This window comes from Gorilla gorilla, chromosome 10, assembly GCF_029281585.2.
Source record: "Gorilla gorilla gorilla isolate KB3781 chromosome 10, NHGRI_mGorGor1-v2.1_pri, whole genome shotgun sequence".
In the NCBI taxonomy this organism is placed as follows: domain Eukaryota; kingdom Metazoa; phylum Chordata; class Mammalia; order Primates; family Hominidae; genus Gorilla; species Gorilla gorilla.
The window spans coordinates 121,837,594-121,855,955 of NC_073234.2; the positions used below are offsets into that span (position 1 = coordinate 121,837,594).

Here is an 18,362-nt window from a genome sequence, read left to right on the forward strand (position 1 = left end):
AAAAATGTGTAAAAACAATAGCTGCTAATTTCACACCCCATGGGATGAGGGAGCATAAATGTGCTTCAGCTTTAGATAACAGAGTTGTCTCCACTGGCCAAGCGGGTTCACAGAGCTTTCCTTCAGTCTTGCTGCCACAAGAGGGTTGGCAGGCCAGCTGCCAGTAGAGGTGTTAGCAAAACCTACCGATTTCAGGCTTAATCTTTCACCTGCCTTTTCTTTTTCGGTAATGTGTTCATTATTTGCTGAGCATTACTCTATTCTTTGTCTGCAAATTTTTTGTTTCTAATGCAGCTTGCTTTGTATGGGTGAGATATGGAATGGCACCAAAATCCGGCACCCTGGAAAGCCAGGGATTTCTACCCTATGACAAAAGAATGCCGTCTTGACTTCAGAGATTGCCTAATCCCAGCTGTTCTGATAATGTAATTAAGGCTGCCTAATGTCTTTAATTTTGCAACCAGTTTGTGTGAAAAGGAGAATTTGGCACTCTGTAGGCTTAAACACTAAATAGCAATCTCAAGACGCCTAATTAGAATTCTCTGACATTAAGCTAATTGGTGAAACTGTATTTCAGCAGCTTAACTTCTTTATTAATTTTTTTAGCATTTTCATTGAAAATCAATTGATGAGCTGTCAGCATTTTTCCCTGAAATATGATTTGCTCTTTACTCTCCTGTCTTAAACAGGCTGAAAGGCCTTATGCTACCAAGGTATTGAATATTATCAGCAGCATTCCTTCCCTTTTAGTCATTTTACTTTTGACCTAAATAATGTGGTGTATTGTGTGGATGGCCTTGTGGTTTCTCACTGCTCTGTGAACTTGGACAGCATTTTTTCTTTTAAACTGAAATTTTAGGAGTAGGGAAATTTAATAATGAGGCAGTATTTCTGTTGACTGTGTTCTTACTTTTTACTTCTTTAGTACCAAGGACATTTCCTTGTGTTTGAATCAAGGGGCTACAATAAATTCAGCTGGGATCCAAAAAAACTTTGTCATAATTTGAGACAAAAGTGTCTAAGTGTAAGGGACTAATTAAAATAGAGCTGAGCTTTTGTTGTTTAGGTTAAGGGCATTCGATTCTGTTCAGGATGCTTATTCAAGTTCCTTTTGCCAGTTTCCACAGGAAGTTGCTGGAATAGGCTTCTTCATCCCCTCTCACCCCTCTGCACCTGCTTCCATTCCCATATTCTTTCTTTCCAAGAGTGAAACTGCTGGGTCTCACTGTAAGAAAGGATTAAGCTCTCAGAGGAGGAAGTTTTCTTTTTAGAACACTTCTGACATAGTAAATTCAAATCCAAGATCCAGGCTTTTCTATCTGAAAAGGTGGTTTTAGTAGAAAAGTGGAAGGACATGTCTTAACTTTAAAGAAGGAAAAGCATGAAATCCAGTTCCACTTAGGAAATTCCTTCTTTGGCACTAGCTAGAGAAGAAGATTCATTTGCTTTGAATACCTTCTTCATTCTGAGTCAAAAAACTACCTATCAGAAATATTCAGGAATATAGTCAGTATGGAATCTGGAAAATCTTTAGCTTAAACATACTTCACTGAACCTCAGAATTCTTTAAGAAATTAATTAGTATAAATATGCCCCCCATATTACTTTAATGTTTTGTTATTTAACTTAGATCACAAATATATTGAGCTTTTTTCTTCCACTGCAAAGAAAAAAGATGTGTACAAAGGGAAAAAACTAATAGAATTAATTGTATAGGAGTATTTAGTATGCATAATATCTGTTATGTTACTGAAGAAGTCTACCTGTTTTTTTATTTATAGTGAGCCAGATATTTAGTTTTGCTTTTTTTTTTTTTTTTTTTTTAATGAACTTGATATAACTGGCATTCTGGTTATGTGTTACTCTGTTACATGCTATCTCAAAATGGTGGCTTAAAACAACAACCATTTTATTATACATACCTCACAGTTTTGTGGGTCAAGAATTCAGGCAGGACTTGGCTATTTGATTCTTTTGTTTCACATAGTGTTGATGGAGGTTAGTTGGTTGATGTTCTGCTAGAGGTTGGTGGGAAGGGCTGGAAAGCTAGGCTCAGGCCTTTCCAGAGTTGTCACATTCGGTGGCTCAGGAATCTAAGAGTAAGTGTTTCCCATAGACAAGAAACTGTGTGACCTTAGTGACCTAGACTGAAAGTCACAGCATCACTTATGTTTATTCTATTGGTCAAATAGTCCCCACCCAGATGTGGGGCAGTGGGGCACGGGGGTGGGGATGGACATGGGCCACACCCCTCAATGTTTGCTTCAGGGATCAGCCAGAGATTTGGGCAAAGTTTATGTATATAGTTTGGAGTTTTCTTCCTTGGGTTCTCTCCTTTATGGAATTCCCCTTCACCTTCCAGCTACTCAAATCCAGTAGTTCAGATCTTTTTCTTCTGTTTCTTCAATCCAGTAAGACTGCGGGTCTTTCTCTGAGTTTCAGCTTCCCAATGTGGCTTGGACCCTTTTTATTAGCGTGGCCTACCCTTAGGTGAAAAGCCTTAAAAATGAGATGTGTACCCAGTGCCATTCACTCTCAGTGTCCTGCTTTTGGACACTCCCTAGTGCCTTCAAAAAGTTTTTAAATGTTTTGTCCAGAATTTATAATTATTATCTGCAGATGAATCCGTCTGATAGGACCTACTCTACCAATTCGGGAAACAGAGCTGCCTAGTCTGTTTTCATGACTTACTGTTCTATCCCGTTGATTTGGCTTCCATAATCACACTGTTTTAAAATATCACTGTGGTTTAATAGCATTTATAGGTAATTTTTAACATAAAAATTAAAATGTTACATTTATGTGTTATGAAGGGTACAAATAAAATGAACAACCTCAAGGCCACTACTCAACAACTAGACTATTACCAATAGCATTTCATTTACCTATGTACCCCGTACTCCATTCTTCATTTTCCCCTACCATCCTGAACTTTTGCATTTTTTAATTTCTTGATTTATTATATCATTTACATCTTTAATTTTAAAGTTTTAAAATTATTTATTACAGTATAAGCTTTGCTTACTTTTGAACTTTATAGAAATAGATCCATATACCGTATAATTTCTCTGCAATTTTTTTCTTCTTTCAACATTAAGATGTGTCTATATTGTTGCATGTTACTGTAGTTCATTTTCATTTCTGTTTTCCATTGTGTCAAGATGTGATACAGTATGATGAATACCACTTTATTCATTCTACTGATCAAGGACTTTGTATTGTTTCTACCCATTTGACATTAAAAAAAAACACACAACAACACTGGCATTCTTATTTATATCTCCTGGTTTCCATATGCAAGAGTTTCTCTAAGGAGGATTGCCTAGTCATGGAGTCAGAGTCAAGTTAAATTTTTACCTGAACTGCAGAATGTCAAACTAGTTTGCCAAGTATTTCTACATTACGTTGTATATGAATTTCTGATGAGCTCTGTCCCATGACTTAGTATCAAACTTTTAAGTTTTTGTCTAATAGATGCAAAATGGCATCTCCTTGTGGTCTTAATTTGCATTTTCTACATTACTAATGAGGTTGAGCCCCTTTTCATGTACTTATTGACTATTCCTGTTTTCTTTGAAATGTCTTTTGGGTTGTTCCCATTTTTGTTACTGATTTCAAGGAGATTTTTGTATATTTTGCTTCCTAATTTTTTGTTATATGTGTTGCAGATACCCTTTTCCAGTCTAAATTCTTGTTTTAATAACTTTATATATATATATATATTTTTTTTTTTTTTTTGAGACAGAGTCTGGCTCTGTCGCCCAGGCTGGAGTGCAATGGCATGATCTCTACTTACTGCAACCTCCACTTCCTGGGTTCAGGCGATCCTCCTGCCTCAGCCTCCCAAGTAGCTGGGATTACAGGCATGCACCACCACACCCAGCTAATTTTTGTATTTTTAGTAGAGATGGAGTTTCACCATGTTGGCCAGGCTGGTCTCGAACTCCTGACCTCAAGTGATCCACCCGTCTCAGCCTCCCAAAGTGCTAGGATTACAGGCATGAGCCACGGTGCCCGGCCAACTTTATAGTATTTTAAAGTGCTACTAATTTGTGCTTTTAGTTGCAGCCATTTGTCAACTTATCTAACTTTTAATAGTGCTTGATATGGTTTGGATCTGTGTCCCCACCCAAATCTCATGTTGACATGTAATCCCCGATGCTGGAGGTGGGGCCTGGTGGGAGGTGATTGGATCATGGGGGTGGTTTTTAATGGCTTAGTACCATCCTCCTAGTGCCATTTTCTTGGTAGAATTCTCATGAGATCTGGTTGCTTAAAAATGTGTAGCGTCGCCCCCTTCTCCCTCTTCTTCCTGCTCTGGCCATATAAGACATGCTTGCTTCCCCTTTGCCTTCTGCCATAATTGTAAGTTTCCTGAGGCCTCCCCAGAAACTGAGCAGATGGCCAGCATCATGCTTCCTATACAGCCTGCAGAACCATGAACCAATTAAACCTCTTTTCTTTATAAAGTATATAGTCTCAGTTGTTTCTTTATAGCAATGCAAGAGCAGACTAATACAGTGCTCTTTATTTTTTAAACTTGTGTGTTTAGTATTTGTTCTTTTGTTCATCTGGAATGAAGTAAGGAATCCAATTTCATTTGTTTTCTAAATGGATAACTGGTTGTCCCAGCTCCATTTATTGTATAGTCTTTCATTTCCTCACTGATCCAAAATGCATCTCTATCATATAACAAGTTTTATTGTATGTGCAGATCTTTTCTGGACTCTTTGGTCTATCCATTGGTCAGCTTGTCTATGTATTCATTAGTACCTTTACCTTTTTTAGGAGTGTCTTGGCTATTTCAGGGTCTTAGCTTTTCCATATAAATTTTGGAATTATTTTGTCAATTTTCATCAAAGTAAGTCTTCTAGGGATTCTAATTGGCATTGCATTGGAACTATAGATCAATTTGGAGAAGTTTTGTAATCTTCAAATATGTAGACTTTTTATCCATGAATATTTTCTTTTCATTTATTTTGGTTTTCTGTGATGTTTTTCAGTAAAGATTTATAATTTTATTCATGAGGGTCTTGCACCTCTTTCAGATTTATTTTTAAGTTTTTAAGGGTTTTTGGTAGACATTTTAAATAAAAATATGAACATTTTCAAAAATATACAAAAATAGAATAGTAAAATTAACTGCCATATATCCATCACAGACCTTCAACTGTTATCAGTAGAAGGCAATCTTGTTTCATCTGTACCCTTCTCAACTCTTTCCCCTCCCCTTATTCCCCAAATTATGTTGTTTAAACAAATTGTCACCATCAAATCATTTCATTATCTCAGATGTCAAATCACATTCTGTAAATACTTAAAAATGTGTCCCTAAAAGACATGACTAAAATTTTTCACACCTTTTCACACATTAAAATTTTTTAGATAGATAGATAAGATAGGAAGGAATTTATTATGGGAATTGGCACATGTGATTATGGAGACAGAGAAGTCCCACAATGTGCTGTCTGCAAGCTGGAGAACCAGAGAAGCTAGCGGTATAGTTTAGTCCAAGTCCAAAGGTCTGAGAGCCAGGGAGGTGATGGTGTTAACTCTCAGACTGAGGCTGAATGCCTGAGAACCTAGAGTTCTGATGTCCAAGGCCAGGAGAAAATGGGTGTCTCAGCTCCAGAAGAGAGAATAAATTTGCCTTTCTTCTGATTTTGTGTTCTATATGAGTCCTCAAAAGATTGGATGATGCCTGCTGACGTTGGTTGAGGGCGGATCTTCCTTACTCAGCCCACTGATTGAAATGTCAATCTCTTCCAGAAACACCCTCAGAGACACACCCAGAAGTAATGCTTTTCCAACCTTCTGGGCATTCCTTAACCCAGTCAAGCTGACACCTAAAATTAACTCACATATCCTTATGGTGTCTTTTTTTTTTTTCCTCGGGACAAGAGTCTTGCTCTGTTGCCCAGGCTAGAGTGCAGTGGCACAATCTCGGCTCATTGCAACCTCCGCCTCCCGGGTTCAAGTGATTCTCCTACCTCAGCCTCCTGAGTAGCTGGGATTATAGGCACCCGCCACCATGCCTGGCTAATTTTTGTATTTTTAGTAGAGATGGGGTTTCACCATGTTGCTGAGGCTGGTCTCAAACTCCTGACCTCATGATCCGCCCGCCTCAGCCTCCCAAAGTGTTGGGATTACAGGCGTGAGCCACCGAGCCCAGCCCTCATGGTGTCTTTTAACATATATATATATTCCTCTCCCTCCTAAATTTCTTATAAACCAGGAGTTAAATCTAGAGGATAGATGGTATTCCGGTTTTGTTTTGGTTTAGTTTTTGGGACTAGAACACTTCATGGGTGGTGGGAGTATATCCTATCCTGTATGTCTGATTTTATCCACTTTTTGTGCCATTGAAATTGATCATTGGGTTTAGGTGTTTGGGTCCCTGATTCATCCATTATTAAGTTCCCCATCAACTTTTCTCCTGATAGTTTTATTTAGCATCTGATGATGATCATTTCCTTTATTCATTATCTCATTAGGGCATGCAAAACAGTGTTATTCTAACATTTTCATCGTGGTCCATTTATTAGCTGGAATTTTTTTAAAAAGAGTACTTTCATTGTCATCCCTTTCGTTACCCTGAAACATAATTTCCATGGGAAAGGTGGGGTAAATGCTTGCTAGATTTTTTTTTTAAGCCTGTTTGCAGAATAATGATTTAGTTCTCTAATTTCCTCCAGAAGTGAATAGTGAAGGTGTTTTTTCTCTGAGTATTATTATAAACTTAGGAATTTTAACATTTTTACTTAAGTTTTAGAATTAGCTTCTCCATTTTCACAAATAAATAAATAAAAGCCTGCAACCTTTTTCATTGATATTGCATTTGAATTTGTAGGTCAATTTGGGGAGAACTGATATCTAAATAATATTTAGCTTTCCAATCCATGAACATATCATCTCACCTATTGAAATTTTCTTTAATTTCTTTTTTTTTTTTTTTTTTTGAGACGGAGTCTCGCTCTGTCGCCCAGGCTGGAGTGCAGTGGCGCGATCTCGGCTCACTGCAGGCTCCGCCCCCCGGGGTTTACGCCATTCTCCTGCCTCAGCCTCCCGAATAGCTGGGACTACAGGCGCCCGCCACCTCGCCCGGCTAATTTTTTGTATTTTTAGTAGAGACGGGGTTTCACCGTGTTAGCCAAGATGGTCTCGATCTCCTGACCTCGTGATCCACCCGCCTCGGCCTCCCAAAGTGCTGGGATTACAGGCGTGAGCCACCGTGCCCGGCCTTCTTTAATTTCTTTTAGTAATTTTCAGTTGCTTTGTGTTTATTGGCCTTGTATCTTGCAAACTTGCTAAACACATGTACTATTTCTATTAAGGTTTTTTTCTTAGATTCTTTTGGATTTTCTATGTGGATGAACATATTATCTGCAAGTAAAGACAGTTTTATTGCTTCTTTTCCAATATTTATATCTTTTATTTCTTTATCTTGTCCTATGGAACTGAATGGCACCTCCAATACAATGTTGAATAGGAGTGTTGAGAATGGGCAATCTTTTCTTTTCCCCACATTTTCTAAAGGAAAGCTTTCAGTTTCCTGCCCCTCCCTGTGGTATCTGGCCCCTGCTGTGTATCAGTGCAGGATCTTTGCCCAACCAGGTTTCCTGCTCCTCCCCTAGGGAAAGATACTTCTCCCTCCTCTTCTCTCTGGCATTGCACCTTTTCCTGGAATCAGAGGGTTTGCTGGACCTCTTCCGGGGGTAGACTGTTGTTGCTAGTTACTGTAGGTGCAGAGTTTGTTGGGAGAGCCTGGGGGATTAGGGACAGACAGCTTTTGCTTCTGTCCCTCTCTGAGAAGAGGTTATTTTTGCCTCCTGGGACTTTGCCAGGCAGGAGGGTGTCCTGCCCCCTTCCCAGGGACTTAGGTGTTGCTTCCTATGCAAGAAAGCCCAGGGAAGTAGGTAGGTAGGGTTTTATTGCCTGTTTTCCAACAAAGGGGTCTTTCTCAGGTTTTCTCCTCACTGCAGCCTTTCATGAGCACTCCACAGAAAGGAACTTGTGAGTGGGAGTGGACACTTCTTGTGCCTGGGCTTCAGAAGAATTCTGAACTTGTGTGGCAGTCCACATTTGGCCTTTAAGAAGTCCTTAAAATTTTAGCTGATTCCTTCAATTACACTATTTGCATCCTAACTTTTCTTTAAAGTTTAACCACCTAGTTGTACCTTTCTAAACAATATAATGTAGTTGTGCTGGGTTTTGAACCTTATATAAATGGAATCATGCCATATATATGTTGTTTTATGTCTGGTTTCTTTTGCTGAGTATTTGTTTTTAATATTCAGCCGTGATTTTGTGGTTAGTTATTTTTTGTTCATTTTCATTGTTTTACAGTGTTTCATTATACGAGTCTACCACAGTTTGTCTATATATTATTTGTATGGTTTCCAGATTTTAGCTGCTACGAATAGCTAGTATAAGTATCTTGAGTGCCCTCCTCCTGCCAGCAACACTGTCATCTCCTGGGAGCTGATTAGGCATTCATACTCGTGGGCACTACCTTAGACCTACTAAGCTGGAAATTGTAAGGGCAGGGCCTGCAATTTGTGTGTGTGTGTGTGTGTGTGTGTGTGTTTAAGACAGAGTCTCACTCTGTCCCTCAGGCTGGAGTGTAGTGGCGCAATCTCGGCTCACTGCAACCTCTACCTCCTGAGTTCAAGCAGTTCTCTGCTTCAGCTTCCCAAATAGCTGGGATTACAGACACCCGCCACCAGACCCGGCTAATTTTTGTATTTTTAGTAGAGACAGGGTTTCACCATCTTGGCCAGGCTGGTCTTGAACTCCAGCTAATTTTTGTATTTTTAGTAGAGACAGGGTTTCACCATCTTGGCCAGGCTGGTCTTGAACTCCTGACCTCGTGATCAACCCACCTTGGCCTCCCAAAGTGCTGGGATTACAGGCGTGAGCCACCACGCCCGGGTGCAATTTGTGTTTTAACAATCCCTCAGAGTGATTACTACACATGCTAAAGTTTGAGAAACACTCCTGCAGCAGGTATAACTAGGAGAGGAACTGTTGGGGCACAGGGATGGGTAGATAATGGCAAACTGTTTCCTAAGTGATTGTACCAATTTATACCTTTACCAATGATACAGGAAACATCTTGGATATCTTCAGAGTTTATAATGGTAATTCTTCTCCACCGTCCCCCCCCCCCATCCTTTTTGGTTTTAATATATAACTTTATCTGTAAAATTAAAGATTAGGTCATTGGTCAATGAAATCTGAAAGTCTAGAAGTGACTGGTCTAAAGAAAATGTCTTTGAATGCGGTGAGTATGTCATCATCTTTGCTCTCGTTTAAATGCCTAGCACGGTGTTAAGCACATAGAAAATTATGTACATATCTGTCAAACTGAATTTGAAAATACCAATTTTTTTTCTGTTTTAAGCACTTTCTCCATCTTATTTTTTAAAAATCTTAAGACCTAAAATTTATTAAAATAATCTAGCAATGCTTTTTGAAAAATCACTATATACCTTTTTTTTTTTTTTTTAGCTTTTATCTCTTCTTTTTGAAGATTTGTTCAAAAAATTTAATTCTGAAATGAAAAAGATTGCCGACCAGGTGATTCCTAAGCAAAGAGCAGCCCAGTTTGATGTTGTCAAACACATGCGCCAAGACCAGATCACCAATGGCATGGTGAATGCTATTTCTACCGTAAGTCTTCAGTCACTCTTTTAGGATTTTGTAATTTATTTGTAAACCTATTCAATAGAACAGAAACTTAAAGCACTTTGAGAATCCAGGTGAAATATATATATCAAAACGAATGTTTACAAAGTGCAAATTTCTACTTTGAAAGAAAGTCTGAAGTGTTTATTACTATAACTTTCCTGCCAAATTATAGTTGCTGTTATATGAGGCAATAAGAAAATAGATACTCTTATATAGAGGAAAAATCTTCATTGAACTGTTAATAACCATTCTTTTAAAGAATACTTCCCCTATTTTATTCTGTAGTAAAATTGATGCATTTCAGGCAGGTTTATTAATTATCAACCTTTTGTCCAAAATAATACAAAATGTTTCATTTCACAGGAGGTTTATATTCTTCAAAGACCTATCAGCTGTTCCTCACATAAGCAATGAATTCAGTTCTGGATGAATTCAGTTCTCGGCAGCTGCTATGTAGTCAGGGTCTCAGGCTATTCATAAAAGGTTATCAGATGGGTTTTTGCTTCCTTTCTTAAAGCATACCAACTATAGGTCTATCTGATGAAGTCTGGTTCATGTTTTGCATGCCAGACATAAAATTAGTTTTATGGATGAGATTTTGCCCCAACAAAGCATAGTATAATCTACCATGTTGATTCCCTTAATGATGAAAGAATTAGTGCAAACTTGCTTCAATACTTGACTTTAGAACTTTATAGTGGGTCTATGTGAGTGGCCCATACAGTGACAGCTACATCTAAATTTGAGGAGAACCAGGACTTTGTCCCTATTTAGGCACATAAACTCTAGTGGCCCAAAGTTGTCTGAGGTGGATCCCTGAATATTTGAAGAGAATCTTCCAAAGAATGCTTGAACAAACTTCTGTTAGAATTACTTTTCCTTGCTTCCTCACCCATGATTTTCAGGTCAAAAGAGCTATTTTGAATAGTTCTTTTGCTCCTAAAGAAAACTGCTTTACCTCCCTGATAGAACTGCTTATTACAAAAATCAGTAGCAGGCCTAGTTACAGGTGTGCCCCACTCTAGGCAACAGAAAAAGATCAACCTTTAAAATTCTTAATGCTGCTATTAGCAGAATGCTTTTACCAAATACATTTTTCTCAAAGGAGCATTTTTAGCCCTCTTGTCTGTTTCTCGTCTCTCCCTTTTGTAATACTCCTACAGAATACAAGAACAAATTCTCTTGCTGAACATCTTGGCTTCACTCCCATCTACTTGCTGCTTGCCAACAGCTGCTGCCTTATTTTAGCTGTGTGCTGAATACTTATTTACCTTATTTGCTCTTACTCTGTGGGCATAAGTCAGTTTACTAGATTCATTCTGCCTCCAAGGATAAAAGGAGTTAATGAAATAAGTAATAATATGAGAGGTTCATTTGTGGGATATATATGGTTGCTCTGTTTCTTTGCCTTATAATAGGGTTTCTTAAGAGTTTAGCTCTTTCCCACGTTTCAGAAACTCAAGGTTCCAAAGTGATTGATCTTCACTATAACAGTGAGCAAACTGTAATTTGTGAGGGAGCTCCCCCAAAGTTACATATTTTAATGCAAACAGATCATCTAATCTTTTCCTGAAGCCTTAGCAGTTTTTCTGCTACAAGGGTTTTTAACCTGGGATCTACAAGAGTCCAAAAATGAATATAAAATTTTTGTTCTTGTTTCTATGTGCATTTTTCTCAAGAGAACATTCCTGGCTTTTATTGGGTCCTCTGAGGAGGAATGAAGAACCATGGCAGGTACAGTTTTTCTCTTTAGAATTGTGAGCAAATCTTATTGTCTGCTTTGCTCTTTTTGTTTTTTTTGGACAGCGTCTTACTTCGAGGCTGGAGTACAGTGGTGCAATCTCAGCTCCCTGCAGCTCCTGCCTTTTGGGCTCAAGTGATCCTCCCACATAGCTAGAAATACAGACGCGCACCACCACGCCCAGCTAGTTTTTGTATTCTTAGTAGAGATGAGGTTTTGCCACGTTGGCAGGCTGGTCTCGAACTCCTGACCTGAGGTGATCCACCCACCTCGGCCTCCCAAAGTGCTGGAATTATAGGCGTGAGCCAACACACCCGGCCTGCTTTGCTTTTTTGATGAATACTGTTTTCTACTGTTAATTCATGTTACCATGAATTTAAATTTCAAAAATTTCTAATCTTAATCTTTATCCTTGAGAATATTTTTAATGTATACAATTAATACAATTATAAAATATATTTAAAATAATACAACATATTTAATGCATAAGAAGATAAAGTAAATTTAATGTTCAAGATTTAGTTCATATGAATCTATTTTAATGACACAGTGGCCACAGAGAATATATGTTTCTTAATATGAATATATATACTATTTTTAGATTCCTTAAACCTTAATTAAGAAGCCTTCAGTTTGTTCATTATCCTAAGTAAATGATATCTGAGTTATTTTTCTGTTGCTACATTTTCCTGTTCTTAAGACTAACTTTGGAAAACATCCAAATAATAGCACATTCCTACATGAAATGATCTCTTTGAGCTTCATACTAGTTTTCCTTTAAATGTGTATAGAAATTGCTGGTGTTTTATCAGTTAGCTTATGACTTCCCATGGAAATCTCTGGTTGAACTGGCTCTTCATTATAGAATTAGTTCCTCAGAAGGTGAGTGCTCTGATGTGGTAAGGTTATACGTCGAATAATTCTGAGATGGTTGCTAGACATAGTAATGTTCATTATCTTCCTAGAAAACCCCAGCAAGTGACTTGACTAAACTTTCATTTTAATTGTGACACTTTGATTTCTGAATATATGTCATGGTTCTAATTTCGTAAGCATGAAGCTCCTGTAATGAACTCCTTGGAGTGACCGCACGGTATCAGACAACATAGGATTGGGTTAGGAATAGTCTTATGTCTTTCATCTCCCTACAGGGAAATTGGTCTTTAAAGAGATTTAAAATGGACCGCCAGGGTGTAACCCAAGTGCTGTCTCGCTTGTCATATATATCCGCACTGGGCATGATGACAAGAATCTCTTCCCAGTTTGAAAAAACGAGAAAAGTGAGTGGTCCTCGCTCCCTCCAGCCATCTCAGTGGGGAATGCTGTGTCCTTCGGACACTCCTGAAGGAGAGGTAAGGAATCTGAGGAGTCTTGATGCTGTGTAAGAGGCGATACCTATGTCTGTGCATGGGGTGGGGTGGGAAGGTCTGCTTCTGTTCCCATCTCCAGGCCATATCCTTTCTTTGGTCTGTCATTTATCTGGCGAATAAATATTGACATGCTTGGAAGACTACATTAGTATCATTCTAAAACTAGGACCTGCAGAAGCATTTGATTCAGTATGTTAGCTAAAAGTAATATAGTCCATGTTTCTCTTTATTATTTTAGTTTATCCCAAAATCAAAACATGCACAGAGGGGATAAGACTGTGAAGGCAGATTGAAAGACCTACCACCTCTCATGCTCATGAGGGGCTCTTTTTGAGCAGCTCCTTATTGTCCTTAGGTAGGCTCAGTCACAGCCAATTAGGAGTATACAGTCCATGACCTAATGTGGATTTTGACTCACTTATATTGGAAACACAAGCAATTGCCTAAACATCAAGCCAGGGAGTTTACATGGGTTTACTTCTATAGCACCTGCTACTCCCTGTGTCACGGTCCTTTCTCCTTTGTGTTAACATTGTTAGTTTCACTTGATTCTATTCCTTCTAAATTGTAAAATTCTGGAGGAAGGAAGGTTCACCATTGTATCTCAAGCTCCTAACATAGAGCCTTGGTTAGAGTACAGGCCCCATGAATATATGCTGAATTAATAATTACAACAAGTAAAAGATGTAGGGTCCAAAGTGTAGGAATTTATTATTTGGAAGAGATGAAAATAGGAGTCTGTATAGAGCTGCGATTTTTAGAAACTATTTAATTTATCTTAAACCATATGGAAATTGACACTAAAATTATCCAGTTTGTCAAATTTTGCATAATTTATATATCTTGAACTTTGAAACATTTCATTTCCCAGAGATTGCTTCAGCTAACTTCAAAAAAGTAGCTATTTTGTACATTACTGCAGCAGATGGTTCTAAGACCTGAAGATACAATCTTACAAGTCACCTGTCTTAAGTATTTTTTTCCTATTTGCTATATTCTGTCCTTGTTGGTATTTTTGTTTTAGAACTGTACCGGGTTGCATAGATGTTTAAAAAGATTTCTTTTCTTTTCATTTTGAAATAATTTTAGATGTACAAAAAAGTGATGAAACTGGTACAAAGATTTTCCACAATCTTTCATCTAGATTCCCAACTGTGAACATCTTATGTAACCATAGCACTGTTATCAGCCTCATGACATTGAACAATACTATAATCTATGGATCTTATTCAAATTTTGCCAGTTGTCCCACTGTTGTCTTTTTTTCTGATCCAGAATCACACATTGTTTTTAGTTGTCATGTCTCCTTGTCTCTTTTCATCTGAAAGAGTTTTTCAGTCTGTCTTTATTTACCTTTCGTGACCAAGAAACTTAAGGGCACTGGCCAGTTATTTTATACAGTCTCTCATTTCAGGCCAGAAGTTTTATATTTTTATGTAGCTGCATTTATTAATGTTTTCCTTTACTTATTTTATACAATGTCATCATAAGGACTGTAATGTTCCAATGTCTGGGAGTAATTGTTAATGTAATCAGTTTTGTTGGGCGTTTATGATGCCATCAACATTTACAATTACAAATAGTACTGTGCTGAGCATTTCTGTATCTAAATCTATTTTATATCCTTGCTTGTTATGAAGAGAAATTCCCCTGAGTTAAGGGATATATATATTTTTTAAACGCATTTGTGTGAATCACCACAGTATCCCCTACAAAGTTGTACTGCTTTGCATTGCTGCCAGCAAAGTAGTGAGCTATTTTCAGATGTAAACTGTACTTTGTATTACTAATGTTCATTCTTAGAAATGACCATCTTTTGTTTTTTAGGCATGTGGTTTGGTTAAAAACTTGGCCCTTATGACACACATCACAACTGATATGGAAGATGGACCCATTGTTAAATTAGCCAGTAACTTGGGAGTAGAAGATGTGAATTTATTATGTGGGGAAGAGCTCTCTTACCCAAATGTGTTTCTTGTCTTTCTTAATGGTGGGTATATTATAGAGACATGTTGGTCCTAGATAGTCTGTGAAGAGGGGGAGGGAATCCATTATTATCCTGGTATTTAAAGCACAGATAGACTTTAATTCTGGGCCCAGGTTGACCTTCACTTAAAGGTAGAAAATACAATGATAACAGAAACAGTTACTTTTTTGGCTGGGTTATCCAAGGTTCTGAGAGGATATAGCTATCAGAGCTAAAGGGTAACTTTGCAGAAAGTGGCTGCTTTCTCCCCTTTTGCAGTTGCTGGCATATCCTTAGTGGAATAAGGTTCAACATGGTATCTTTAAGTACGAGTTAAATATTGGAGTCATTCTGCAAAAATTATCAGATCAACTCTTATAATGAATTGACTTTGTCTAGCCATCTGATAATCAATATGTCAGCAGCCTGTGGTAAGAGGATCCCTCTCCTTTGGCTCACACTCCAGTTACTTCTTTCATATACCTCTTCCCGTCTCCTTCGAAGTCTTCCAGAGACTTAGCAGCAAGTGTGCTCTCTTCCTTTCTGCTTTTGATTTGGTGCTGTGTGCCTGTTCTCTCCCTAGTATGCTCCATGAGCTTATCCCTTATCACTTGTCTGTTCTCTCTTCCTCTCCCCCTTCCTCTCATTCTAGGAGGCATTAACTCTTTTTTATATCGGCTGGTGAGGAAGGGGTCAGAGCCTCAGCAGGGCTGTTAACTGACTGCCTAGTTCATTGTATCCCAGAGGCTAACACTGAGTGAGCTTTTACTCTGCACTTTCACCCAGTGCCTCTTTGAATCCTCCTGCTAACCTTGGGAAGCAAAGTTCATTTTCCTCATTTCACAAATGTTGATTACAACAAGAAGCAGTTTAATAATAGCAGTTAGTCGGTGCTAGGCAGAATTCTCAGTACTTTAAATGATCAGCTCGTTTAACCTTTACTGCCAGCCTGTGGAAGTGATGGAGCCAGTGTTCAAACCCAGGTTGTTTGGACCCCAAGTTCATGCCCCAGCACTGTGCTGAAAGATGAGGAAAATGAAGCTGACTTTTCCAGTATTCCTCAGCCAGCATGTGGAAGGACTGACCCTTAAGCATTCTTCCTTTGTTGCTTCCCTGCAACCTTGTGGACTGGCTGCAGGTGTTAATAATAGTATTTTCAAATAACTGCTTAGTGCTGATTACTATTTTTATTGGTTGGATATATTAAATCAGGTTGCATTTATTTTTTATTTCTGTCTTACCTGTTCTTTCTTTTTGCCTAGGTAACATCTTAGGTGTCATTCGAGACCACAAAAAGCTAGTGAATACATTTCGACTCATGAGAAGAGCAGGATATATCAATGAATTTGTTTCCATCTCAACAAATCTTACAGATCGATGTGTCTATATTTCTTCTGATGGGGGAAGGCTATGCAGGTATATATGCAGGTTACTAAAAAGAGTTTTTAAGAATCTCTTTATATTTGCTCTTGAAAGAAATAGACTTGTTTTTATTTTTGAAACTGTTTTAATCTCTTTCATTGTGAAGATAAATTTAATTCCGTGAGCAAACACTTCATGAATATGCATATTAGGTACCGAGGATTCAGATTAATGGGAGACAGAGTCTGCCCTCAGAGAGCTCAGTCTGCCGGGAAAGGCAGAAAAAATGACTAATAACAATCAACTGTGGTAGTGGTTAATGCTAGCCACCATTTGTCATTTTAATGGAGACACTATATGTGTAAGGCTTTAACTTCTTCATTCAACCCTATGAAGTTGGATTATTCTTGTCATTTAAGAAATGAGGAAACTGAGGTTCAGTGAGGCTAAGCAACTTATTGAAAGCTAAAGAGTGGTGGAATCTGTTTTTTATTTGAAAGTCCTTAGGATTCGTTTGATGCATGATTTTGCCCACTATAGTCTGTTGCTACAAACTGAGCTTTAAAGGAGGAGTAGGATTGTGTTAACTTGGAGGTAGGTGGGGAGGAGAAAGGCTGAAAAAAGGCAAGAATGAAAACATGGAGGCATGAAGAAATAAAATAACACTAGACCCAGTGGAAAAGTAGGTTCCTTTTATTCATTCAGTAAGTATTTATTAAGGGCCTATTATGCACAGGTACTATCTAGGAGCCGGAGGTACAGAGACGAATGTTACATGGTGTCTGGTTTGAGGGGATATGCAGAGACATCAGCTGAGGACATTGCCTTGTTTCACAAGCCTTTTCTAGCGTTACCGTAGTTATTCTGTGTATACCTCGGGTAGTGTTGAAGCACAAGGCAGTGAGCCAGCAGTAGCTGGAAGTCTGTCAGAGCTGGGAGAGTGACTGCATGCTTTCTTTCCTCCAGCATCCTTTCCTCCTTCATATGACACTACCTCATTTTCCTTTGAGGACTGCCTGTCCCCATTGGCAGGCTTCTTGGGATGGTCAGTCCAGCACCCTCTTCTCTTCAGCCAGGGGTTGGGCATATGACCCAAATGAGGTCAGTCAGACCCCCTCATCAGAGAATTTGAATCCCAGGTAAAATAAATCAAGGAGGGAGGTGGTTGGACCTGATTCATTCTCCCAGTGCTACATGCAAGAGACTGCCTGTTAAACCTCATTTTCTGGATTCTTGGAACTGCTCTCGTTCCTTTTCTTTCTGAGGCTGAGCTTTTCACCTTTTTCTTTGATTCTTATCCTTCCATTAAATTATTATTTTTTTTTGAGACAGAGTGTCACTTTGTCACCCAGGCTGCAGTGCAGTGGTACGATCTTGAGTCACTGCAGCCTCCGCCTCCCAGGTTCAAGCGATTCTCATGTCTCAGCTCCCCACCCCCGTCCCCGACCCAGTAGCTGGGATTACAGGCACACACCACTGCCCCTGGCTAATTTTTTGTATTATTAGTAGTGATGGGGTTTCACTGTGTTGGCCAGGCTGGTCTCGAACTCCTGGCCTCAAGTGATCCACCCACCTCAGCCTCCCAAAGTGCTGAGATTACAGGTGTGAGCCCATCGCACCCAGCACCTGTAAATTCTTAATGCTTCCAGTAAACTTCATTTTTGCTTAAATTAGCCAGAATTGGTTTCTCTTCTTTGCAACCAAAGAATGGTTAGCTGATGATATACCTGTGTTTGAATCCTAACTTCCCACTTACTGAGTTGTGTGACTCTGAGTATACTACTTCAGTCTCTCAGCCTTGGTTTCCTTGGCTGTAAAATGGAAACAATAATGCCTGCCTAAGATTGTCCTGAGAACTAGTTGATAGAAGGTGTGGTAAGTGCTCAGTAGGGTGCCAGGCACACATTAGGTGCTTATTTATAACTTAATAACATGGTCCAGTTAAGGGCAGGAATAACAGTGACATTTTCTAGGTTACTCTTTTTTAGGATTTCATTACATCCAACATAATATATATTCAAAAATAAAACTCTTTTATAGAAGCAACTTTATAATGGCGTAACAGATCTAGCAGGAAAAAATAGTAGAATGCATTGAGTAACGTAAGGATAACTGAGGCAGCTAAATGTGATCCCCTCCCTCTCCTCCGCCGGTTTCTGTCTTCTCATCTGAGGCTTAACCTGAATCCACTGCAGCGCTCAAATGAGGCATTAGTAGGCTCTGCTTCCCTACC

At 38.7% G+C, this 18,362-nt stretch overlaps 1 protein-coding gene across 1 annotated transcript in view; it reads left to right on the forward strand.

Moving 5' to 3' along the window:
- POLR3B (RNA polymerase III subunit B) overlaps positions 1 to 18,362 on the forward strand; it is a 147,506-nt gene that overhangs the window by 61,046 nt on the left and 68,098 nt on the right. The window contains exons 13-16 of the mRNA XM_019038901.4: positions 9,511 to 9,672; positions 12,583 to 12,783; positions 14,629 to 14,791; positions 16,030 to 16,183. Coding sequence (XP_018894446.1) covers positions 9,511 to 9,672; positions 12,583 to 12,783; positions 14,629 to 14,791; positions 16,030 to 16,183 — 680 coding nt within the window. The remainder of the gene's footprint in view (positions 1 to 9,510; positions 9,673 to 12,582; positions 12,784 to 14,628; positions 14,792 to 16,029; positions 16,184 to 18,362) is intronic.